The 26,807-nt window shown below is 42.6% G+C and overlaps 1 protein-coding gene across 10 annotated transcripts in view; it reads left to right on the top strand.

Annotated features, from left to right (window-relative positions):
• Nucleotides 1-26,807, top strand: part of CPS1 (carbamoyl-phosphate synthase 1) — a 190,819-nt gene that overhangs the window by 71,710 nt on the left and 92,302 nt on the right. For all 10 annotated transcript variants that reach the window (XR_007904400.1, XM_051786740.1, XM_051786736.1 and 7 more), the window contains 11 exons: nt 2,758-2,862; nt 6,749-6,893; nt 9,731-9,840; nt 14,457-14,601; nt 15,498-15,587; nt 15,974-16,030; nt 18,464-18,556; nt 23,136-23,225; nt 24,160-24,288; nt 24,788-24,894; nt 25,294-25,435. Coding sequence is in view for 9 of the 10 variants with exons in the window: in XM_051786740.1 (XP_051642700.1) it covers nt 2,758-2,862; nt 6,749-6,893; nt 9,731-9,840; nt 14,457-14,601; nt 15,498-15,587; nt 15,974-16,030; nt 18,464-18,556; nt 23,136-23,225; nt 24,160-24,288; nt 24,788-24,894; nt 25,294-25,435 (1,213 nt within the window). In the remaining variant the exon portion in view is untranslated. The remainder of the gene's footprint in view (nt 1-2,757; nt 2,863-6,748; nt 6,894-9,730; nt 9,841-14,456; nt 14,602-15,497; nt 15,588-15,973; nt 16,031-18,463; nt 18,557-23,135; nt 23,226-24,159; nt 24,289-24,787; nt 24,895-25,293; nt 25,436-26,807) is intronic.

Genomic DNA, 26,807 nt, shown 5'->3' with positions numbered 1-26,807 from the left:
TTCCAAGTCAGCTGATCCAAGAGGAGCTGCTAATCCCAGTGGCAATGAAATTTGACCCATCTTCGGGGTGTTGATTCTTTTTCTCTTGCTGAAGATAAGAGCCTTATCTTTGTCAAGTTTGGGTGAATCATGGGCTCCATATCCCAGACAGCAGAGGAGTGTACCCTGAGCTGCTCAAGCCTCAGAAAAAACTATAAACTCCTTGAAAATTGATTTTCTCGAGCCTGGGAATAGATATGTAACAGACTTGTTGCTAAGCATTTTATAAACTTTACTGGTCAAAAGGCTGTCTCGATTACAGCTTATAGATAAAATTTGAAAAAGAAGTGAGGTGCCAAGTTAGACAATTCAGAATAAAAAATAAGGTTGCCTTTTTTTTTTTAAAGTTCTTTCACATTGTCTTGTTTGAGATTTTCAATTATTTTGTTAAGAGTGTTTTTATTTTACAAGATGAAAAGTCTGTATTAGCTTTTAAAACTAGCGTGTAGGACGTTAATTGAAATTGTCACAGAGGCTGTTGATTGATAGTGAACACTTTTCTATCCTGCATCCCTCTGGGATTTGCTACCACCCCTGGATACTTTAGTTGTTTTGAGGAATGTTTCTTTTGTTCTATGAAACTGTGTGTGGGGCTTGAGGGTCTGTTTCCAGAGTAAGATATTTACCTTGAAGAACTGAATTGCTCTTAGCTGTCAGCCAGACTGAACTAATATTCTTGAAAAAAACCCCAAAAAAACCAAAAAAAAGAAACTGCATCTCAGTTTGAGTCTGATGCTTTTTGCCATTCCGATTACAATATCAAAATTAAAGTCTTCATTTATTGTGTTCACTGAAATTTGCTTTTCAGTTTGCATTTGAAAACAAAAAAATCAGAAGGAAAATTTTAATTTAAAAGAGGAAAAATATATTTCTTTTAAAAAAAGTTCTGCAGTAGTGCAAATAACTACTTGCAGTACTTATTAAAATCAGATTTTTAGCAACTCCTTTTAAAATATTTCTTTATACTTTTTTGTTTGTCTGGACTCCCCCCAAAAAGCGACATTCAGTCAGATTCAGGAAGATGTTTCAAGTCATAGGTAATGTGTTTTCCATCCAAAAGTATGAATGTATCCATGTTTTCTCTGGATTGGGCTTTTGTCAGCCAAAGACCATGAGGAGAATAGCCTGTATTTTGGAATTTTGTATCTCAAGCCCACCAAGATGAAATTTGTGCATTTTATTCAAAGCACGTTGTGTTTTTGGCTCAGGGCTCAGGTCTGTGTGTTCTCCTCTCACCCAGAAACACTTGTTTTCCGTGAGTGAGGACTGCAGGGTTGGGACTTAGGAATAAGATTTCATTGTACTGTTAAATGCAGATTTCATACTGTTTTTCATATTGATTATTCCCTTCTGCAGGAAATAGTTAAGGTTTGGTAGGATTCTTGCCATTTTTAGTGCAAGGGGCAGTCACAATCTGTCCTTGCAGGACAAAATCAAGTAGAAAAAAATATGAAAACAAAGGGAAAAGATGTAAGGACAAGAAGTAATTCTCCTTTTCAGGCTGACTTCTACAATCCAGTTATAGCTATCGTTAAACTCTTTGCAGCTTTATCTTTGGAAGCAGATGAAGCTGTCCTTGTATTTTCTCCCTGTTTAGCCGAGTCTTTGGGTAGTAGGGAGAGAGGATTAACCAAAAAAAAAAAAAAGAGCATGAAGATAGAAAAAGGCCAAAAAGAAATGAAGCATCTGATCATGTAACTGCCCTGATATGAACTTGCCATCGTTATGAATGCTGTGAGTTAAATTTTTCCAGATGTTCTCCCTACCAGTTTTTACTCAACCATATTACTCAATAGCTGGTTTTCTTCAACAGGAGGACGTTTCTCAGAGACACTTGCAACTGAAAGAGCAGATTTTTGGAAACTCTGTCAAGTGAAGTGGTCAGTGAAATGAACAGTGGAAACAATGGAGTGACTAGGAATGGGGAAAGCTGAACTTCTGTAGACAGGGACGGCGAGTTCTGTCCTCTGAAGTGTGCTGAAGGGCAAGCAGCTTTCAGGAGCATGGTAAGTTGGAGAGTCATGTCAAGGAACTGGGAGAATGTTACTCATGCAGAGAAACTGTAGAAGGAAACAGAGAGCAAAAAGCTAAGTCACAGGTGTAGAAAGGACTTGGAACCAAAGAGGACTGGGCAATTTGCATCTCAGGAAGGCACTGAGTTGGATGGAAAACAAGCTGCAAGCAAGAGCACACCTGTAAGGGCACAGTGGGCAGCTAGGAGCAGTCCATTTCTAGTTCTTGTTCTTGCCTTGACACTTGGAATTGTTTCCATCTAAAAAAATAAATCATCCAGGTTTATATTTGAATCATTCCTGTCACAATCACGTGAGTTAGTAAGGCTGGAACAAAATGCAGTAGCCAAATCTGAAGATCTGCTATGAACTGCTCCCTTAAAATTTAAAATACCCTTTTCCCCAAACCTCTTCTAAAACAGAGCAAACTCTGTGGAAAAAAACCCCATGTTTTGGCTGTGGCTTAAATAACAGAATTCAGGAGAGGTGTAAGACTTACATTTGATTCTTATTCCTTTCAGTTTCTCTCCATATACTCAGGTGAAGGTCACCCTTAGTTTTGAAATTCTCAGCTTTTCTCACTTTGAATCACAGTTACCATGTTTTCTAAACATTGTGGGGTTTGCTTGAAATGCTTGATTTGATCTGAGAGCGACTCAAAACAACATATCTGAGAGTGTAACTGGGCTTGATTTCTCTCCTGCAGAAACCCAAGAGGACTGGGTGATGGGGCATGTCTGGATGCTGTTAGTTCATCTGCATGTAAACAAGAGAACTTCAGCTTATTCCCCCACTACGTACTGCAAACAAAGTAGGTTATGGTCTCTGAGGTAGCTGGGTTTGATAAAGTTGTTAATAGTAAGCTGTGATCATAAATTGTTATCTAGCTCTCCGGTGATCTTGCTTGATAAACTAACACCTGATTAGAAAATGTATGGCAAATCTTAATATTTTTCAGATGCTTTCGAAACTCTTCTTTATAAGTTTCTTGGGAAGCAAGTGGAGCTTGCCTTGCAATGGAGGAGAGTTTTCCAAATCACTTTGAGGGCTTTTCTGTGGGCTGTATGGATGAAGGAGAATATTTTTCTCTTCCCTGTGGCAGCAGAGAATCTCAGTTTTGCTGCAACTTTCGATTATTCTGCTTTTCCAGTCAATATTTTTCAAATGTGATTTAGGGGAGACAAGACAGGGTGGTCAGAAATCAGGTGCAGCTTGACAGATGCCATGAGAGATTTCCAAAAGCACCTGAAGGAGATATGGGGGGAAAAAAATTCTTCTCTGATCTCAGCTACAAGAAAGAGAGTCCAATCAATTCACACAGGCTGCTTCATACACTGATCCCAAACCTTGGGAGACTTATGCCACTGGAGCTCCACTGAGATGGAAGCAGTTACTTGGGACTTGCACTGATGTGAATCTAACCCAACGTGCCCACAAATTGGCCCTGATCTCTTGTCTTTTGAGCAAGAATGGAACTATCTTGTGCTATTTACAGACAACTTGAAATGAAAAATCCTGCATCGCTTGGTTGCTTCATAGCAGAGCTTCCCAGCTGTGACAAATGAGCTTCCATTTTGGGGTGCCAGTTCTGGGGCACCAAATGCTCTGAGCACTTCTCTTCTGAAGATCATGCAGTTTGTTTTAAGCCTCTGCAAATGCAGGCACTTAGCTTTCTTTGAATCTCTTGGCCTTGGGAATTTGTCCACAGACTGCTGATTTTGTTTGATTTTTACAGTACAGTGGGATTGTGTAATGAATTTTGTTTCTGGTGTTTTGCACTTGTAAACAGTAAGAAAAAGCCCCTCATTTTAATGACCACTTTACTCTCCTTGTCCTGCTCCCTCTCTGTGTACGATGGTGTAAGTGAATATAAAACAAAAGGCACTGTACCTTTCTCTAAACACATAAGACATGATAAGGAAGCCAGAGTTGTTCTTCCCTTCCTCCCCAGCATTTGAACTGTGCTTGCCTGAGTGAATCTTCTGCCTTCATGGCTTTACATTCCTGATTTTTCTGATACATGTCCTTTTCTCCAGAGCCCCTGCCCAAACTTTCTTTCCTGAATAGGCAACGATATTGTGAGTCATGTACTGGTAGGCAAATTTGAAGCTCAGGCATCGTGGTTGTATCTCCTTAAAACCATTCTCTTTTTCTGCTATTCTGTGGTTGGTTTCTTTTTCCTTATTGATTCAATTTTTTCTTGATTCTACCTCTTCTGGTCTTTATGTTAAAGGAAGAGCATACTTAAAATTTGTCCAAACCACAGAAGGCTTGTTTGTGTGTTGACAGGTTTTTCTGAACTGAGGCTTCTCTAGGGAATACCTGATATATTTTCTGGCCTTAAAGTGTCAACAGTGTCAACCTCTTTTTAGCATGTTGGCAGTGAAACAAATAGGTTAGCTGTTTTCCCCTGGTTTTGGCAGAGGGAAGTTCCTTCATCATGGGGGAGGCTTTAAGAAGGCAGGTGGTTCTTATACTGCAGGCATAAGCTTCCTAATGTCAGATGGTCTGAGTTGGGCCTAATCAATTTGGGCAATAAAACAAAGATGGAAAAAAGGAAGACAGCAGGGTCAAATCTACAGCAGTAGTCAATGGAGCATCCTTGGGAAAGCAGTTTTTTGCCTGTTGTTCACCCATATAGCATTTAATCCTTAATATACGGCTGCCACATTAGATCTGTGTATGTCCTGCAGATCCCCGATACGCTGAACACAGTTCATGATGTGGTTTTGCAGCTGTTTGCACCTGCAAGATCCCACTCTGTCAAAAACCATGGTCTGTTTTCTGCTCATTCCTTATGCCCAGTGTTCATGAATGGCCTTGTGGTAAAAGGAATGGGTGGGCTTTTAGCTAGATCCATCAGCAGCTGCACTGAAACTCAAGTGCAATCCAAAAATTCACCTATAAGCATGTCTTTGCTTTCTGGATCACTACAGGCTAGAGCCAAGCAAATAGAGGAACATCTAACAAAAACGTTTCCCAGTCCCTTGTATTTATTTTTTTTTGTTTGTCTGAAATCCCAGTCTCTCAAGCTCCTACGTATCAGACTGATGGTTAGGTATCTTCTTGTAGGAAAAATGGTTCTGTCTTTCCTAAACCACACTGAAGTTATCAGGAACACTGTTGGTTTGCTTCTCCCAGCTCTGCACACCTGTAAAGCCCATGTTAAAGCAGTGAGTTCCTATACACCCGGTCTATCTTCCACCCTATCTCTGTCTATCTCTTTCAATTATCTGGATTCAGCCCTTTCCCATGTGTTTCTCACCCAGGTCTCCAAAAAATCACACAGGATTCCCAAACCCATTGCCCTCTCTTCTCTGTCTTTTATTCAGCCTGGTGCTATCATGAGCTGCACAGGAAATATTTTTATGTGGTACTGGTGTCAATTTAGACTAATCTCAAATCACTGTATACAAAGAAGTCATGATTATTACTCTCAGTGATTAGAAAAATCCTTTACATCAGAATGTGTCCAGCTGCACAAAAAACGTCTGTATGTATATCTCTGTTGTTTTTATGGCTCTGAGCCAACTGAGGCTTTGATTGCCTGGGTTTCAAAAGCTGCCTTGCCATTTTAGTTCTTGAAGAATAATAAATGGGCATGCTTCTCCCACAGCTTTTGTCTTAGGCATTTTCATCCCTGGGTAATGAGCATGATTCTTTATGAAGAGCGTAGTGTAGAGTTATAGGAAATACATAATAGTCATAAAGGTCTGTAATCAGTTAGGAGATAACATATGGAACATTTCACCTTATTTCAGCTGTTGGCCACTGAAATGTTACCAAAAGATGATTTTCTTTTGCAGCCATTTATTTTGCCTGTCGAAAAATTTACTTTTCTTTCATATTTCATTTATTTGAGTAGGGGCAGCACTTTGGAACACTTTAGTGCTTCTGTTGACTGCATGCTCTCCGAAGACAGAATAAAAAGACTATGCCTTTCCACAGAATTTGGTCTTCCCACTTCACTCCTTTTAGTACAAGTGTGCTTGTAGCAGCCACAGGCTGTCCCACTAGCCAGTGTGGAGAGCACTCAAAAGCACACCATGAACAGCCTGGCTCCTGTGCAGTTAGGAATCACAGAATGGTTTGGGTTGTAAGGCAACCTTGAAGATCATCTTGTTGCACCCCCCTGCTGTGGGCAGGAACACCTTCCACTGCACCAGGTTGGTCAGAGCCCCGTCCAGCCTGGCCTTGGACACTGCCAGGGATGGGGCAGCCACAGCTGACCTGGGCAACCTGTGCCAGGGCCTCACCACCCTCACAGGAAAGAATTTTTTTCTCAATACCTAATCTAAACCTACTGTCTTTCAATTTGAATCCCTTCCCCCTTGCTCTGTCACTCTTGTAATCTTGGGGTGATTTCTCCAGCAGGCTTTGCTATCTTCTAGCTGGTGTTTGGCCTGTGTTGCAAACCCTCTGACAGCACTCAGAGACCAGCCTGAAGAGAAGTGTTGCAAGGATGCCTAAGCAAGCACTGCTCTGAAGAGGGGTGGGCAGAGGTGGGGCTGCACCTGGGACTTTTAATGGCAGAATAAATGGGAAGGTCTGGGGCAGTGCTGTACAGTCATTCCAGCACACCTGCTGGGCCTCTGTTCTCTTTCCCTGAGATCTGCAAGAGCATATTGCCAGCACCACATCTTGAAGAAACACATACAAGCAGATTTTTGTTTTCTCTTGTGTTCTTTAAACTTTAGTTACCCATCAGCAGCTTTCAAGATGACAAGAATTTTGACAGCTTGCAAAGTGGTGAAGACTTTGAAAGGCAAATTGAAGTTTTGCAATATGTCTGCTGATCACTGGAGTTTCTCAAGGACAGGTCCCAGGCTGCTGAGCATCAAGGTAACAGTGACTGAACTACTGTGGTTTAATAGATGTGTTTGGCATGCAGAGATAGCTTGCTGCAGATAACAGGGCTTACCTAGAGGCATGAACCAGAGGAAATTTGTCTGAATCCCAAGCAAGGGGGTTGCTTGGCTCAATGATTTTATTAGCTAAGCAAACACACTTTTTGTGTAGTCTGGAATGGAAATTATAGAATAGATTGCACCAAAAGGTGGAAGTTCAGGGTTTCAGTTAATTATTATATATTCTTTTCTTTGGAAACACCCCACCCTTCTATAGGACTGATAGCTAACAGAGTGGATCTTTCAGTCCATATGAGCATGAATCGGCTGGATATTTAAAATCATGTGTCCCTTGAATTATATGATTAATCCTATTGAATCCATAGAGAATCCATTCTCAATATGTTGGAAACCACAATGGCTCTGAGATTAATTGAAGAGGTAGACATCTCTTTGTGAATGCATCAGGGTATCAGTTCTTGATTTACGGGGGCTGGGATCCCTCAGTTCGCTTCCTCAACTTCCTTCTGCTCTTTGTTACAGGAGTTGCATTTTACCATCTTTGCTGATGTTACCTGGACAGATGTGGCAGAGTACAGGGGTCAAATGGGACTTTCTGGATGAGTTCTGTAGATCTGGCAGTGTTCTGTTAGCATGCACTTTGCATTGAAAAGGCACTTTTGCACATGTATCCTGTTGAATGAACAGTGTAATAGAATTAGCAAATGGAGGAGTGGTATTTCAGAGGGTGGTAGGAAAGAGCATTTAGAGACCTGGGCTGTGGGTGCTGCCTTACCTGGCAGGGTGGTCTAGAGGGCTGATCAGTAGAATTTCTGAGGACTAGAGTTTTGCTTACCTGTCCTACAGAAAAAATGAGGTCTCACTCATTTTTCAGGAGTTCTCAGTATTATCTCGAGGTATTAAAGAACCCTATATATATATATTTTTTTTTTTTTTTTAAAGTAAAACTCCTGAGCCTGTGAGCTTGCAGCTCTGGGACTGGGGTGTTACAAGTTTTCACCAGGCTTCTAATAGAGCAGAGGTCCTGTCCAAAGCCCAGTCAGAGGCACCCAGGCCATCTCTGTGCTTTGCAATGCTTTAAGTGTGTGGCAGCTTTCTGTATTGATAGGTGCAGTGAGATTAGGGACCAGACCAACCTGTCACTTTAATTTGGTCTAAACCTGGGGGATTTAGCTGCAAAAATGCTGTTTATAACTGGGGAGGGAGGGGATTTTGGTAGTGTTGACTAAACCATCCAATGGCATGGGAAGGTTTAGAGAATGATGGCTAAACCTTTGGAGAATGACTGGATGTTTGACATTAATGAGAAAAAAATGGCAAGGCTAAAAGCATCCCAGATGCACAGAATTGAATTACTTGGCAGTGCAGTTTGATTTTTAGTGTATTTTGCAGTACATTAGTAATTGATCTGTGTGGTATTTGTAGCTGCAGAGGGGCTCTAAATGAATGTTTGTCATGATGGTTACAAAATGTTCAATACTGGGAATGAAATTTCTCCTTGCTGTGATTGTTCATGTGATTTACGGCTAATGGAAAGTAGCTCTCCTGCTCCTTTCTGGAGCAAATAGATCTTGATTCTTCCTTTAAAAATCCCAGTAAGAGGAATTGTTCTGTAAAAAAAGCCAATATGAAGCTAAATCATGGTGAGAGATGCTCCCTGTGGACATGCTTGGGACATCTCCTGTGGCACAGACCACAGGGGTTTTTGCACTGGTGGTCACTCTGCTGCAGCTCTGTGCCCAGGAGGCAGCTATGCTTGCCTTCCAGAAGTGGAAGTTTCTCAGGGCCCTGAAGTTCACCATCCAAATTCCTTTAAGCCCTAAAATTCACTGGCAGATTTGTTTCTGGCTTTGCTAACTCTTTCTTTTCCCCAGCATGTCACCAGTGATCCTCTGTCTAAGGGAATCTCCCAATTCATTCTGTCATTTCTGCTGTTCATGCAGTAATTACTTTTTAATAAAAGCTGGAGTTCTCAGGTGATTTCTCATGCAATGCCTGGATAGTCTAAGAAAGGCTTAGTTTCAAAATGTGGCCAAAGAGGGTGTGTTTAGTCTGGTATGTGCAAAAAACCCAGCTGTGACACTGAATCTCTTAAGGACTTTTGTAAAATTCACTCTGTCCCCCATTTCCCTTGGCTGTAAAATATTGATGAAGCCTGTAAGGGATCTCACAGTTGGTGTGGGATTCAGTTCTGCTAAATACTCTCTAGAAGAGATACGGTTTCCTGTAGGCTGCTTGTTCCATAGCTACCTCTTCCAGGACAATTTTTTGCCTATCCGTGAGGTAACTGAGACCATGAGTGTCCAGCTCATCCATGAATTCTTCTGATTTTGTGTCCTAGAGTGGAATAGAGTGGTATTTTGAATTTTGCTGTCTGACACTGACTAAACATACACTTATTTTTAGCAGCTCAGATGTATAGTTGCAGCAGAAGTTAAACACCTGTCAAAGGTCAACAGACTCAGCAGCAAGCCTTGAGCAAACAGTGAGGAGGCAGTCACAGGGTTATGATGTTGGCTAATTGCAAGATATAAGAAATGAACAGTGATGGGGAAGGGTGATCCCACAGTAACAGCAGCACATGCTCTGCTTGCAGTGAGGTTTGCCAGCTCATTAGGAGAGCAGTGTTTCCCAAGTGTTGGAAAGAAAATTGGCATCGTGAGACTGGTAAAAGAGACAGCAACTGGGAATGGGAGAGAGGCAGGAATACTTACAGTGTGAGGCATGAAAGGCAGGTGTCCCAGGTGTTACCTGTATAAACATCAAGTCTTTTCCTCCTGTATTTGAGTCTCTTCATGTGCCTTTCTCTAGGCGCAGACAGCGAACTTGGTGCTGGAAGATGGGACGAAGATGAAGGGCTATTCTTTTGGCTATCCATCCTCCACAGCAGGGGAAGTTGTATTCAACACTGGGCTCTCTGGGTAAGGCAACAGCAAATGAGATACAAGCATCAGTACTTCTCTGGAAGCTTGTTGAAGGGTCAAAGCTGCATTTTCCAAGCTTGCAGTGTCCTGATCCAAGCAGATGGTTTTCTGTATAATGCTACATTGCAGTCTGGGGATACAGAGAGACAAATAATTAATGAAGAAGCTTCAGGCAGTTCTCTTGGGTCACAGCATTTGTGGTGATAAGGACATTTAAAGACTGATCTAACTAACTGTGATAGTGAGATACACAGGAATGTGATCACTTCCCACTGAAATGCAGCCACTGCTGAGTCAGAGCAGAGGAGGTGTCTGTTCTCCCTCCAGTGCCCAGATCAAATATAGAGATTTGAAGCATCTGCAGCCTTCTGGGTAATGGAAATGAGCCTCTGTGTGCAAAATTTTTAAATCCCAAGGTTCCTGTGTTGGTCACCTGTATGACCCATCCCTTATGACGTTTCTTGGCTCATACCGCTGAGGATACATTAAACTCTGTGCCCCTTCCAGCTAAAGGGTAGGATCAGATTCATGTCTGACCTAGTGTTTTGGGTCTAGCTGAGATGGAGTTCATTTTCCCATAGCAGCCCTCACAGTGCTGTGCTTTGCATTGGTAGCTAGAAAGGTGTTGATAGCACAGTCAAAACACTTTTTGGCTACTGCTGAGTGGTGCTGGCAAACCACCAGCACTGTCTCTCAACATTCCCCACTCCCCCCTTCCCCTCTCAATCGAGGGCAAGATCCTGTGAGGGGACACAACCAGGCCAGACCCAAACTAACCAAAGGGATATTCCAGACCATGTGATGTCAGCTCAGATATAAAAGCTAAGGAAAGGAGGAAGAAAGAGGGGCATTCATTGTTTACAATGTTTACCTGCTGAGCAACTGCTATGGTTTCTGAGGCCCTGGGAAGTGGCTGGACACCGCTCACTAATGGCAAGTAGAGAATAAATCTTTTTATTTTCCTCTTGGCTTGTGCATGCACAAACTTTTGCTTTTGCTTCAGTGAACTGCCTTATCTCAACCTTTAAGTCACTTCCCATCTTATTCTCTCACCCTTGTCCAGCTGGAAAGGGTGGCTTGGTAGACACCTGGTGTCCAGCTAAGGTCAACCCACTACACCTAGCATGGTTCTCTGTCCTCTTGAGTGGTGGAAGCCTGTGGCTAACTTAGAATGGCAGCCAAATCTTGCTGGTGCTTTTACTGAACTGCTTAAGCCGAGGAAATCTGCCCAGAAATGAGGCTTTTGGTAAGGACATGGACATGTCCATGGGGAGATGAGACAGCTCTGAAGTTGTTGGTGCTTGAGCTTTTTCTTCAGTCATTCATAGCTGTCTTTGCTCAGCTGCCTTGTGTTTTCCAGGTTCTTCTCTACTTTGGAGAAACCAGTACTCACAGAATGAGTTTTTAAATGATCTCCTTGGTGAGAATGTTAAATTGCTGCAGAGGGGAATCAGTGTGCAAAGTTTTGCATTAGGAGGCAATTATTTAAGAGTTTTGACAGCACTAATTACTGTCTATGTTAATATACCTGCCAACAAGCCACTGTTTAATATAGATCAGAATGATGGAGGGCACCAGAGTTCTCTTCTTAGTGATAGATTATGGGCAATAAATCTTGTCACATCACTAAAGTCAAGGAGGACCTGATGAATTATTTCCTCTCTACATGTTACTGTGGAAGCAGAAGCTGTGTTTGTTTTCTAGTGATTTGGAGAGGATGCCTGTAAAAGTGAGATCTCTTCTGTGCTGGGAAGCATATGGGTGGGCATGGAGGGAATATTCAAAATGTAAGGTTGTATCTTCAGAGCCTTCTCCAGAACATGACCTTGACTGATTCGGAGAAAAGGAAGATGAAAGAGTTAGCAGCATTGTTGCAAAACATAAAAGTGGCAGATTTGCTACCAGTCCACGGGTTGCTGGCCATTGAAAGCAAGCTTGTAGCTCTGCCTCAGGCTTCTAAGCACAGAGATCAAGACCTGTGTGTCCAGAGGAGCCCAGCCACCTCTTCTCGCTGGCACAGGAAGAGGCTAAGTGCCCGTGAGAAGGAGGTGCCCAGGGCTGGGGCATTTTCCAGCCTGTCTGGGTACCTACCAGTGTGTCAGGATAGGGAGCTGGAGGTTAGTGCAGGGGTGATTTGGCCATGGCTGCTGTTCAGCCTCACATCACTGCTTTCTGTGAAGTGGGTGTTTCTAGGTGCTGAGTGGGGCCAGGGTGGGCTCTGTCCTGGGGTGATTAATATGCTGCTATGCACCGTGTCTGCTCATCTGGGCTCCCACATCCTGATTCATGTCATAGAACTGGAAGGCAAAGCACTTTATGTGCATACAGCTCCCAGGCTTGAAGCAGCTAAACCAGGCTGAAATGTGGTCATAACACTCTGGAATAGAGGGCAGAGAGCACTCTTTTGGGGTTGAAATGTTGAATATTCATTCAAAAAGCATGAGGAGGAACTTTTCAGAAACATTTGTTCAAAAAAACCCCACCAACCTAGTGTTGCAGCCATCTGTTTAGTATAGGAACACAAAGGAAAAAAGGAGTTTCCAATTAAGAAAGAAGAATTACAAACTGTAAAACATTCCCATATTTGAAACAGCTCAGTAAATGCATTTGCCTCCATTAAGTCTCTTTATGTTTCCCATGATATTTTAGTGAGAGAATGGATCAACAGGAGTTGACTGAAACCAGGCAGGCCTTTGGGCAGGCACAGCAAGGATTAGACCTTGCACCATCGTTGGAGCTCGTGTTTCCATCCACCTCTCTGTGCTCCACGTGGAGCTTAAAGGGTATTGCGTCTGTGTGGAGTCCTGCCTGCACACCCCATCCAGACCCAGTGGCTCTCTGTCCTCATTTGCTGATTGCAAATGACATGCAACAGTTAATTACACTAGCTTTGTCAGTAACAAGGAATCTTCTGGAAGCATGACCAGTTGGCTCAGAAGGAGGGAGCTTGTACGTGCCATGTGCCGGGTACTTACTGCAGTCCTGTGATCACCATGCACTTTCTGTAGTTGTTTACCTGCAGCAGCAAGTATAGATTGGAACAGCAGGAGAGGCTTCCCTGAAAATATTTCATGGCCATTGTTCATTTGACCTGTTATTTCTCAGAGCTGGCTGGTGTGCTGTGTTGTCTATATCTGCCAGCAACCATTCTGGCTTTTATGAAGAGTTTCCCAATGTTTGACAATTAATCTTCTGGCAGTAAGTCTTGTGTTCCATAAAAATGTCTCTTGTGACTTGCTGATATCTGGTAGATGGCTGGAGTTGCCAATTATGCGTTGTTTAAACAATGATGACAATAATAAATTATATTTTATATAGGGCAAATTAATCCTGAAGTGTCCTTTTGCATTTGGCTCACTATTTGTGTGGATAACTTCATCTGATGCTAAATTACAGCTGCTTTTGGGTTGAAAGACAGCAATTGTTTACAATTGTTTAATGGATTGCTGCAAAAGATGGTACAGTACAAGAGAGAAAGTGAAGGTCTGTGTGTTAATTTAAAGCTGAAGAATAGGAGCATATAGACCATGTTTACCCAGTCCCTGTATTTGGGGTTGAAAATGAGACTGGATCCACTAGATCCAGAGCTGATACTTATCAGAATCCTAGGTTTGGTCCTCTGCTGCAGCAAAATATTCCAATGTGCTTTTAGATCTTTTCTTGCTGAGGAGGACATTCAGGCAGGGGCTTGGATAAATTGCTTTTCCCTAGGGGGTCTACCTGGGCTGAAGATAGGACACACACTGGGGCCTTGTGACCAGGGTGGAATGCTGAATCCAAAGCATTGTCTTCCAACTTGCCTTCTTCAGAGATACACAAATCACCTGTAAGCACTTAGGAGTCTTGTCAGGTGAAACTCATGATGTCCCATGGGTGGGAACCTGGAGATGGCCTATAGGAGAGGCCTGGCCTCTGCTGGGAGAAACTGCAAAGTGGGGCTGTGGCAGGGTTTTTGTTAGCAGAGCAGGTAGGAGAGAAGAACCCAGAGTAGTAGTGAGGAATCACAAAGATTTGTCTGCATGCTCCTCGGCAAAAAAAGCAGTTACAGCCCTGAACATCTCAAGACCTGCAAGCTCCAGAGAGGGGAAGGGAGCAAGCCTGGGCAGATGGCTCTGTTGTCTGCTGGCTTTTCAGTTCAAGCCTTCTATTGTACTGAGAGGGGAAAGCTTTTACACTGCAAGGAGGGACGAGTGCAGCAATAACAAAGCACTGCCCACATGGTGTGCCCAGGGCATGGTCAAGCCCAAGCTGTTATCTGAGAGTCCAGTGATATGCCATGCAGTTCTGTGATCTCTCTGCCCTCTGTGTAGTTGTTTAGCTCATGTTAAATCACAAGGAGTCTGAGTTTGTTGGTAGCTCCTGTGCTTTTCTTAAATGAAACATGAGAAGCCAAAGCCTTTCCTGGTTCTCAGTGTCAAATGTTTAACCACAGATGGGAAAGTCAGGGCACGTTCACAGATGTGTTTGCTTTTATTCTGAGAATGCCTTCACATGAATACTATTTCTGTCTTTTTGTCATATGGGAATTCAGACCTGTCTTGTTTTCACTGGCTCTTTTGTCTTCCTTTTGACTCCAGACCAATGTACTTTTCTTCTATTGTTACTTCATCTAGATACACCGAAGCCTTGACAGATCCCAGCTACAAAGGACAGATTCTTACCCTGGCTAACCCCATAGTTGGGAATGTTGGAGTGCCTGACACAGCCACTTTGGATGAAATGGGCCTCAGGAGGTTTCTGGAGTCTGATGGGATCAAGGTAACAGTGGGAGATGCAGAAGTTATCAGAGTGGTGCCAGCAGCCTGACTGTGTGTTAGAAGGAATCAATGATCCTCAACCTTTCTTTTTCTTCTGGATATTGTCCTTTGGAGGAATGGTGGCAAAAGATACTCCATATTGGTTTTTGTGCCAGGATATGTGCCTTCTGAAAGCTTGGCATTTCCTATCAGTGATAAACATGGTACAGTTTTTGTGAACTGCTGTCGTGGATGACTTTTTTTTCACCTTCCTCTCTGCCTCATATATTGATCAGTGTTTGCACAGGACTGGTAGCCAAGAGAAATCAAACACCAGAAGTTTCAGTGTGCTAAGACTCTTCTCTGTGTGCCTGTGCTGCCACAAGCAGGGGAGGTGACAGCTGTGTGGAGAAGAAACCAGAATTTACACTGTGGTAGCACGGGATGTTGGTTAGGAGTAGGACTGTGTCCTGGCACCAATGGCAGTACTGAAAAATGAAACAAACCCATGTAGTTGCAGAACCAGTGAAATGCTTTATCTGTTTTGAGGTGAAATGACTATTTTATACACTATCTAACTCCACTGGAAAATGGAGCTGTCTATTGAAATGAAGCGTCACTTAAAAGTGAAGAACTTTCTTACACAAAAAATGAATCAAAACATTTTGTCTTATCTTAAATTTCCTTTTTTTTTTCCCTAACAAGAAGTGTTTTCTCAGTTCTGTGCAATTTGCAGCTTTGGTTACCTGAAAACCACATTCTTCTATGAATTTCCTAAGTAAAAAGGCCCAGATACAATCGTGACAGTGTGAAGTGTGTCTGTGATAGGGTTTATGGTAAATAAATAGTGAAAATTGAAAGTACAGGGTAACTACAAAGTGATCTTTCAGTTCAAAATGATGTTTCTTCTATCTACAGGTTTCAGGTTTGCTGGTGCTGGACTACAGCAAAGAGTACAGCCACTGGCAAGCTGCTAGGAGCCTGGGGGAATGGTTGCAAGAGGAACAGGTAAGCAATCTAGAGGTAACTACACATGAGCTTTTAATTTTTGTGCTTTTCAGGGCAGAAACAAGATTTTAACAACTAAGCTATTTATGAATGGGAGAAGGGAGGAGAAGTGAAGCACTAGAAGTGAGGCAGCCTTGGTAATACTGCTGTCAAGAGCCAGAGGTCCTTAAACAAGGCCAGGCTGGAATGGGGCTCTGAGCAGCCTGGTCTAGTGGAAGGTGTCCCTGCCCATGGCAGAGGGGTTGGAGCATGAAGATCTTTAAGGTCTCTTCCAGTCTGAATCATTCCATGATCCTGTGACGTGTTCTTCTCATGCAAGTGATCTAGCTGCTCTCTTCCTCTGTCTTAGCTGCTTGTTCTCTAACTTAGCCTTGTGTTTTCTTCAGGTGCCTGCACTGTATGGGATTGATACTAGAATGCTGTCCAAATTAATTCGTGACAAGGTATGATCTGCTTCCCTTGATCCAGCTGCATTAACCTGGCTAATGTTGGGCCCTTTTTCTAACAGTGTAGCAAACCTGGGGCAGCAATGGTGCCACTGGGCTGCCTTGACTTCAGATGCTTCTCAGATCCATGTGCTCTTCCAAAGGTTCTGTGTCTTCTCTAATACTGGGCAATGTTCTGATCCCAGGGAGCCCTCTCTCCTTGGCTCTGCTCTGGATTTCCTCTCCTACATAAGTGAGGCAGCACAAACTGGTGTAAATGAAAGGCCTCTGGTAGTGTCAGACACAACAGGTAGTAATATCAACTACATGTTAATTCAGTAACAGTCAGAGAGAGCAACAACTCTGTGAGGTATTATGGATTTTAGTTCACAGATGGTGCCAGCTTTGGTCAGTGGAAATTCTCCTGCTCCTCTCAGTCAAAGAATGCCTACAATAATGTAAGCTGGATTCCTAACTTGGGCTGGTTTTCTTAGGTTGAATCTTGCTATTATTTTTAATAGTCATTACTTTTCTTTCATTTCCAAGAGCTGACAGTTGAAGGACATGAGCAGGATTATGTTACAGAATGGAGGTTAATGTGAAAGTACACTTCACACTGGCTGAAACACTGATCAAAGTCAGTCTGAATTAAATGTGCCTTGGAGGCTCTTCTTTTCTAATGGATTTTTTGAAGCTGCTCTTTTCTTTAGGTGATCAATTTGCAGCCTGCAGTCCAATCCCGCATCCCCTTTCATTCCACAGAGCAAAACAGGGATGACCCAGCTTGAAGAGAGGAATATTTGTAGAAATTAATTCTTATGGCAAGATTTGGCATTGTCCTGCCCTTACAGACAGCATATATGTGCAATTTAATGCAATAGAAGATGGCAATGCTTTCTTAAGGTATAATAGATCAATATTCCTTTTATCCAAAGTAAATACACTTCCAATGTTTATTCTGTAACTTAACAGTGTATGGTAGTAATGCCATACTGTGACTGAGTGGTGTTGATGTATGGCTTTTAAAATAGTGCATAGTCACCTTTTGGTCTGGTCTCTCAGGCTGAAAAAAACGCTTAGTATTTAATTCTATGTCTAAATTGGGGATGAGAACAGGGCTTCATTATGGTAAATGCAGAAATGAGCAATGACTTGTTAAACTGGGCTAAGGTAAATGCAAGGCACCATTTGGCTGAATAATCTGGGAGAAAAGTAAGACCAAGGTTCCTGTCAGAGAGCAAGGGCTTTAGAGCTTTATTATAATAAAGCATTTATTATAGTAGCATGGTGGCACTCGGCAATGTGGCTCTCAAGTACCACGGCTCTCAAGCACTACTGAGCACTGTGGTTCCCAAAACCATGACTCGTTGAAGACAATGACATTTTCAGCTCTGGTCTGTGCAAAGCTTGGAGCAGCTTTTGGTGTAAGGTGCTACTCAAGGAGACATAAGATGTCAGCCACTGCTAAGAGCAAAACTCTCTCCTTAAAACTTACCCTTAGCAGTGTGCACAGCAATGCAAGATGTTGGCTCTTTCTTGCCCTAGGAAAATGGCAAGGGTACTTCAGGTATGGCAAACCAGGGAAGTATCTCACAGGAGAATCACTAAACCCAATGAGCAATCCCACTGTGCACATTAGTGTGATATCCACAGGGTGAGCTGAGTTTAACATATTTGATCATGAAAGTGATTTTTGGTAGAAGTTACCACAAAACAATGACTTCCTCTGTTTTATTTTCCCCTTCCACACTTGAAAATTTCTGTACTGCACACCCTGCCCCATACTTAGAAGAGGTTAACCCTGGATTAATCCCACTTACTCCAGGTGTGGGGCAAAGCAAAAGCAAGGATTTCTTTTCCACTGAGAACTCTAATGAGCAGGTGGAGAAGTATATGCTGCTAGCAGAGGAAGAGTGTCCTAGCTTCTGCCAGGTGGTAACAGCAGTATAGAATAGAGCTTGCTGGAGGTGATTTTTATTTTTAACAGCTTACTCAGAAACAGCTGTGCTGACCTGCTTCCTACATAGCTTTACCTTACACCGGCTCTGCTGCCTTGTGGTTATCCACACGAGGTGGCTGAAAAACTCAAAGTGGGTTTTTGGGTTTCCAAACTCAAAAAGCTTCAAACAGCTTAGTAGATTACTCCCTGATCTACACAACATTTATTTGGAGATCTGAAGTCAACTCAATTTCATGTCACTACACAGATTGCCAGACTGCCTATTAAATTTTACTGCTGATAATGCCTCTCCCCTGAATGAAGAGTTATAAACAGATTTTTCCTACCAAGGAAGGCTCATAAACTTCTGAAGATGCTAAAAATGATTATAAGCTGCCAAGAAACCAACTTTAAACACCTGTTCCAGTTGCTGTGCCTGTCAGCACCTTGTCCCAGTGTTCACAGGTTCTCTTTTGCTCATTCTTTGTTTTTTTTCTGGTGTATTTCCACAGGGCACAGTACTTGGGAAGATTGAATTTGAAGGTCAACCTGTGGAGTTTGCAGACCCAAATAAACAAAACTTAATTGCAGAAGTTTCTACAAAGGTGAGAAATTCTTCTGTAGTATCAGGGCTGTACACTCCAGGTAGTAACTGGTCCTCATTTGCTCTGGGCATCAACCATTTTTTCTGAACAAACGATTTGGGGATGTTTTCTAAACCATGCACCTTTCCAGACATTTCACAGACTGTCATCTCAGCATCATCCTCATAGAATCCCTGTGGCTCCTTAGGTGCAGTGTTGAAAATAAAAAATGAGCTGGATGTGCCCTGAATTGTACTCTGATCAAGCCATTGTGTGTAGAGACAGGACTGAGAAGTATTGGGGATACAGTTAGACCTGGTATATGGTGGACATAAGAAGAATTAATAAAAAGAATGGTTGCTTTCCTTAAATAAATTTCAGGAAACAGGGCATAATTTTGTTGAAGTGATTCCAGAACATATTTCTAGATTTCAAAAGGAGACCAAGTTAGGAATTCCCTGGATCTAAAAGTAGTGCTATTAGCTGCTTTGCCCATAGATCTGCACAGATCAGCAGTGAGTACTCTGTTAGCTGAGCATGCAAACCATGTTTGACCACAAGCTGAGAACAACATTAAAAACTACGAGGATGTAGCAAAACGGGCCCATACTAAAAATGGTAACTATTGTTGTATCAATTCAAGGGCTAATGTCTTAACTTGTGGCCCCTTTGGAGATTTAATTGGGGATAAAGAGTGCCCTGGATGCTTAATCCCACTGAGTGAAGTGAGAACTGAGTGTATGAGTCCCTTTTGCAAATTCCATGCTTATAGTGTTTGCAGCTCCTTCAAGACCAGTGAGATTCTGGAATTGCTTTGTAAAAAATTGCTTGTGTGCTGTTCTGCAGACAAGCTGGTGTGTTAGTGGCATGAGTGAAAAGCAGTCCTGAAGAGACTGGTCAGCAAGCAAGGGGGAATTTGAAGCACTCTCCATCGAGGCTTGGATTTATAGTAGTAACTGGTTACCTGGAATGCCAGTGGAATACATAGGCCACCTTGCAAATCTCACCTTTGGGGATCTCACTGATTCATGCCAATGCCTCCACTGTATTTTGAGTCAGGGCTTTGTTGCTACACAGAATGATGGCAATTTCTTAGTGAGGTTGTGATCTAGGATTGCAGAGTGCAGGTGGGGCCATTTGGAGCAGTATCTCAGAAACAGGTAAGGTTGCTGATGCTAAACTGCAATTATTGAGAAGGAATTTCTGTAAAGAGGCTGAAAATCTCTTCTAAAAGGGAGATATAATAAGATTAATGGTGCTTTGGTGGTCTCATTATGTTTATATCTTCACTTTATATGTTTAAAAAACAACACCACAAATAAGGCTGTAAATGAACTAAGCTGTTTAATGTTAATAATTACTGGACATGATTATCTGTTGCCAAATGGTGATTTTCATGGAAATCAGGATACAGAAGGATCAGGAATCTCCTTATCAATTGTACACTAGGAGTGATTGATTTTTTAAAATTACTTTTTCACCCTCACCTTCTTTAAATGCTTGTGATAGAGACTGTGCTTGCTAACATTGCCTATCCAGGGTAGGGAATGTAGAAAACTGCCAGTATTCTGCAGGAACTTTTATTGGAAGGTTGTTTTTGGTGCATGTGATTGTCAGGGTCAGAGCAGATAAGGTGTATTTAACCATTCCAATCTAAAAGGTTACTTCTCTCCACACATGACATGCAGCCCCACGAACTCTGTTCTCAGCACTGGTGCTGAGGAGTTTCTGCTCTCCCTGACCACTGTGTCGCAGCCTTCCCACATCATCTTTTCAGACTGGGACAGTTTTTTATAGGCTGTGCAGCAAACAGATGAGGGAAATCCTCTAGCTTTAGAGGGAATATATTTTAACATTTCTCTGATCCAGCTCCCAGTCTGGTTTCTGTCTACACATACTCTTAGCCAGATGTAGGGGTCAAGTTAAGTCTCTGCAGCACAGAGTGCAACAAGTGGGGGAAGAGTTGCGGAGACAGCAATACCTAAAATTAGTCTTGCTGCTGAAGGAAATGTAACAAAGCATAGCTAATTAATTGGGCAGGGAAGAGTTTTAAGAGTGAGACAAAGTACCTCAAAGTAGTTTTGCCCCACAGCTCCCATGAGAACAGCCAAGGACAACCTTTGAAGGCAATTTTTGCTTCATAATTATGTTTTGTGGATTTTAAAGTAGGAATGTTGTGGCGAATTTAGGGGTCTTCAAAAGCCCCTTTTAAAAAGGAGGGTAGGTTTTTCTTAAAGGTCTCTGACACATGACACTAAGTATCTGTGAGAACTGAGTACCTTAATCTTTTTGAGATTTTTGAAACCCACGTTCCAAAAGCCTGAAGGACAGCAGGTAGAAAACCCATATAATTCCTGTGCAGTGGTAGAGTTCTACCATGGACTGTGGAAGCAAAATCCACTTGTATATGAATGACTCTGAAGATCCCATCATTTGATGGCAGGCACCTGTTAAAACCCGCCCTGTCAGGCAGCAGTAATTTTTGTTTTATTATTAAATCCCTTGGAGTGAATTAAAGTAAATTGATAAGAAATTATCAGTTTTTACATATTATATCTATCTATCTCTCTTTATATATGGTTTATTTTAGAACAAGTTGGTTGCAAAGGAAACAGGTATGTAGCCATTTTGGCTTTTATTATCTATGGTAGCATAGCAAATAAAGGCATAAAGGTATTGCAAAGGAAAACATGTATTTAGCTGTTTTGCTTGTAATAAAAGAAAATGTGTAAGGGAAAAGAGAGAAAGAAAGAGAGAAAAGAATAAAAGTTTTATAGTCACCAGTCAAAGGCCTCTGGCAAACTTGGCTGTTGGGGTCGCTGGTGTCTTGGTCTGTCAGGCAATGGTGGGGGGGGAGAAGCCCACGAAACATACCCCGAGAAACCCTCCTGGTGCCTCCCTGTGGGTGTGTGGGGAGCCCTTTTTGCAGAGGCATGATGTTTTTGCAGAGGCTGGAGGTGCTGGTTTTTGCAAAGTCATTCCAGGCTTGGGAGAGGTGTATGCTTTGAGGGCACCCTGCTAAGAGGCCTTCTCGGGGCAGTGATGGGTGTGTGCATGCAGCACCCCTTTTGACACAGCTCGTGGGAGACAAACATCACAAATCCAGAGAGTGCCACTAGTCTCCTTTAGATAAAGGTCACACACCTAAAGAAGCATCTCACACCCAACACTTCACCCCTATGGCCTCACAGTTTATGTGTGGTCTCCTCCCCTCAGCCTTATCTTCAGTCTTCTGGCAGCAGCTTCTTTGGACAGCTGTCCTCACGCAGGCTGTGCTCTTGCATCCTAAAAATCTCTGCATCTCAATCTTTGCAAAGATAAATGTTCAAACAAGAAGTGAGTTAGGATAATACAGAGGGAGGAGTTGTAATATTCTGCTAACAAACTTCATCTTGAGTTTCCTGTTGAGGGGATGTCTTTCCTTGGCTGGTTGTAATTCTCCCATGAAAAGATTCAGTTTGTCACCCTGCACCAGCCATATTGAACATGGATTTTAGAATCTTTTCATAAGAGGGCCCAGCTGTGAACTATGAATACCAGGGAAGCTGACTAAAAGGCAGTTTCTAAAAAAAAAAACAACTTTTTTCCTGTGATGCCCAAGAGAAAAGTCACTTTGGGCAACGTACATTTATCTGTATCAGCTTTCAGAAGCTGAGCATAACTGAAGGTAAACACAGAGTTTTAGGAGGAAGAAGGCAGCCTTATGTTATTGATGAATAACATCCGAGCCTGGTGCAGTCATGTAACAAGTAAAATAATTCAGCAAGCTTCAGAAAGCAGCTGTCCATAAATAACTGTGGCTGTCTGACAGTGGGTCTACATGGTGCAGTATCAAGGCATATAACATACAATGGTTTGACTTCACTCTCTTCTATTCTGGCTGTGACCAAAGGATATCTGAGTGTACAAAAGCACCACGGTCAAGATTTGGGACTGGTGACTATTTATTTTGTGGCATGGGTAAAGGAACAGCAGCTGCAAGAGGAGGAGAAGAAGTAGTGAGATAAAACTGTCAGGTTCACATGAACACAGACCATGTTCAGTGATGTGCTTGGCCTGGTCTATCCTGCCATGATGCACCGAAGGTCACTCACGGGTATCTCCAACTGTGCTGTGCTCTGGTCTTACTGGGACAGGAGGGTTGTGGTGGTATTTACTGTGATGGATCTGTAGCTGGTGCAAAGCAGCCTTGCTCTGCTGGCATCAGCTTGACGACTGAACTTCAGCTGAAAATCTCTCCTTGGGTGTCTGATGTGTTTCTCTTGGGCTGCAATAGTCCGTGAGAACTGGCTTTCTACTCCACTGCTGATGAAGTGAAACACAGGAAAAAAGCTCGTCATTAGCTGTGGAAACAAGTGATTGCTTAGGAATTGCATCACTGCTGTAATCAACAGTATATTAAAAAAAGAGCATTATAACTTCTACTTCCACAGAAAAATGAAGGAAGCACTAATGTCTGCACTGTTCCTGGAGATTTCTATGTAAATTGATAAGTACCAGTTGCTGCATGTTGGTGTAAAGTTATTCTGCTGCCCATCTTCCCTGTATTTTGGGGATAGGGCATCATCTGTCACTTACAGCATGGTCTGTCTTTTTATAGGAAGTCAAAGTTTATGGCAGAGGGAATCCAATTAAAGTTGTAGCTGTCGACTGTGGGTTGAAGCACAACATTATCCGTCTGCTAGTTAAGGTAAGTCAATGCTTGATGTTGCCTATCTCTCGTTTTGCTTTGACAAGGGCCTTGCCTGTACTCTCTAACCTTCCTTCTACCTGCACACAGCCATTCTAGTAGCAGTTGCCCTCCTAAAATCAGGTACAATTTTTAGGATGACTTTCATGGACTAGGAAGTGTTTTCTGAACTTGATACACTGTATTGAGGGGGTAAGAAGTACAACCTGTCCAGCAGCCTCTCAGCTGTGAGAAGAACCCCTTGAAGATGAGTTGTCATAAGATGAGGCACAACTTCTCTAAAGAGCAACCAAGGAAGGTCAACCCAACACTGTAAAAAATAAACAGGGGGGAAAAAAGTTTCAATGAAGGTGGTGAATAGTTGAAACAAGCCCAGGGAAATTGTGGAATGCCCATCTCTGAAGATATTAAAAACACAGCTGACCCAGGCCCTAAGTAACCTGCTCTAAAGTTGAAGTTATCTCTGCATTGAGCAGACCTCCTGAGGTTCCTCCATCCTCAGTTTTTCTTTGACTACAGGATTCTGTGAAAATCTTTTCCTGTTTGTAACACAGTGATGTAGCAGTGCTTGCTTCTTTAGCCACACAGGCAGACTGAAGGCAGTGTCCTCTCATTCCCTAGATGTAAACGGTTTCTCTGATTCTGTATTTTAATTTGTGTGGATATTTGTCTCATTTTTGATGGGTGGGACTATTTCTGGCATGTCACAGAACAGAGCTGTGAAGACCTAATTTAGCAGTCAGAATGCATGCACTGTGTAGAAGTGAACATATTTTACATATGTACATACACTGAAATCCAGACTCAGCCTTTGGGACATGAGAGAGGAACAACCTCCTGACACAAATTCATTTGTTTCCCTCCTGCCCTCATTTCTTGTTACCTTGGGGTTTTTTTGTGGGGTTTTTTGTTTGTTTTTTTGTTTGTTTTTTAGCGAGGTGCAGAAGTACATTTAGTTCCATGGGATCATGATTTCACCAGCATGGACTACGATGGGCTCATAATTTCTGGGGGACCAGGGGATCCCATGAAGGCCCAGGAGGTGATTCAGAATGTCAGAAAGGTACAATGTAATAGCCATACAGTTGTTAATTTGCCTTTTTTTCTAGTGCCTGAAATCCAAACAGTTGGTTATATTAGCATGTTATGGGCCAAATGTTGTTCAGTCGTTTCAGCTGCCTGGAATATTCCTTGTGTTTGTCCACTGGGAGTTGTCTCCAGCCCAGTAGTTACAACAAGGCTGTATAGACCTTTACTGGTGCCTTAAAGTACACTGTGCTCTTTCAGGACCTCTGGGACATTAGGAAAGAATAGCATTGAATTCAGGGCTCCCACTAGCAATAATGCTGCACACTAAATGGCTGTAATGCGGAGTGTCATTGCTTATTCCCCTCGACTAGTCTGACACCAAGCTGTGCCCTGAGGCTTCCCTCTGAAGCAGGGAAGAGGAGGAAACTTTCCTTCCTAGGCTGTTGCCAAGCCTGTGAGGGAAGTAGCATAGTTTATGCTGATATTGCTGAACAGAGACACTCCAATATCTCTTGAAAACCTTTTCATTTTAGGTTCTGGAGAGTGATCGCCCAGAGCCCCTGTTTGGAATTAGCATGGGGCATCTAATCACTGGAATAGCAGCTGGAGCTACTTCCTACAAGATGCAGATGGCCAACAGGTGTGGCAGCTCTTCTGCTTTCCAGGGCCTAGACAGACCACTTCAGCATTGTGAAAGGCCACAAAGCAGCAGTGCTTTGCTGCTGAACTACCTTAGCAGCAGCCAGTGTGTCAGTGACATTGCTTCTTCATGCCAGCCATTCTCCTCACCTTTAATTTAAACTGCCATGTCATGCAATACTGTTTTTGAGGGTGTTTTGAAAGTGTTTGATGTAATTGATTCCCATCAAACGGAAGGATAGCAAAGTTTCTCCTAGGTTTTATTATCTTCTGAATGGCTGCCAGTATTGAACAGCTACACTTGAACTGCTGTGTATAGCCTCATAGTTACCAACTCCTCCTAACTGTGACATTTGGACACATCTGGCACTTCTGTTCTCTGATTCTTTTTTTCTTCCAGAGGCCAGAACCAGCCCGTGCTGAATGCAGTGAATGGACAGGCTGTCATCACTGCTCAGAACCACGGCTATGCCATTGACAGCTCTACCCTCTCCTCTGGCTGGAAGCCTCTCTTTGTGAACGCCAATGACCAAACCACTGAGGTGAGCTCATGCTTTATTCCAGAGACCTGCACAAAGAAGCCTCTAGTGAGCAAAGACTCTCTGGCTTTATTTCACCTCCTGGAAGCTTGCTGTCAGATTACACTTCGTTATCAGGGCTGAATGTGGTAATCTGACCATCTACTTTACTTGGAGCTTGCCTTAAAGCCCACAATGGGTTAGCCTTTACCACTGTTTGCTGTACCAGCCCAAAGTGTAGGATTGTCACAGTGACTGCAAACTCAGTTTAGGTCTGAAACAAAAGAACTAAACCCAACAACCAGAAATCATTGGATTGGACATCTCTTTATTATGCCAGCTGGGTGTTCATGGGGAATTGATTTGCCATATATGAACCGAAGAATCAGTACAAATTTGGGGCATAAATACAGTATTCACTGAAACTCCTTCCCACAAGTCCAACCTTGAATTATGTCATAATTTGGGGGTCAAATATCATCCTGGAGTTCATTCGTGGAGCAAGGTCGCCATCTCGCGTTAACTTCTTCTGGGGGGAGCAGTTGTGTCTTCTTTCCACTTGGCAGGTCTCCTAGCACCTAAGATTGATCCAGCTGACCCCTAAACTAATGGTTCTAGTACCTACTAGGACACATATATTCATCATTGGTTAAAGATAACTAGAATTTCCTATTAACTTAATCTTTAACTGAATTTACTTCTTAGCAAAACAGTCTCATATTGATCAAGTTTCTCGAAGCGTGTAAGCTGATTTCTTACAGGTGTGCTTATGGTTCACTCTCTGTTAGTTCCCATAATTTCATCTACATTCTACATCCTGAAACTAATTGTAGTCCTAAAAGAAAAGACAACTACTGTGCCAAAAAGCAAGTTCCTTAGTTGATTAAGATGCAATTTTTATCGAAGCTAAATCTTCTAATTTCCTAAGTCATTTGAAAATGAGGCCCCCTCTCATTTCAGGTCCACAGCAGTAGTCCCCCTTCATCACTCTGCCCAACCCAGGGCACAGATCAAGCCCCTGTATCAGCAGTTAAAGTGAGTTATGGAAATCAAGACTGTGATCAAAAACCATTTCTACTGTGACAGAACCAGTCGAATTGGGATGATAAAACCATTCATTCCTTAACAGCCTTGTTCCAGGTGATCTTTTCTTGCCAGCTTTTCGTCTCTGCCTAGTCCAGGATTGACTCTGGAGGCAGACCAGTGTATCTGCTCTGTTAAATTCTTCCAGATTAGCAGTATTTGCTGTTGCAGTGACAGTGATATCTCCCCTGTGGCCCTTGTCCATGCACAGCTGAGCCTTAGCAGCAGAGCAAGAGGCTCAGGGGCTCATTGGATGAGACATGGCTTGAAGATTGTGAATAAAAGGGGTGTAAATTTGACAGCCCCTGGAAAC

This window comes from Manacus candei, unplaced genomic scaffold, assembly GCF_025592945.1.
Source record: "Manacus candei isolate 608988 ecotype Guabito, Panama unplaced genomic scaffold, ASM2559294v1 h1tg000023l, whole genome shotgun sequence".
Taxonomy (NCBI): Eukaryota; Metazoa; Chordata; class Aves; order Passeriformes; family Pipridae; genus Manacus; species Manacus candei.
This window is presented reverse-complemented; position numbering and strand designations above follow the sequence as displayed.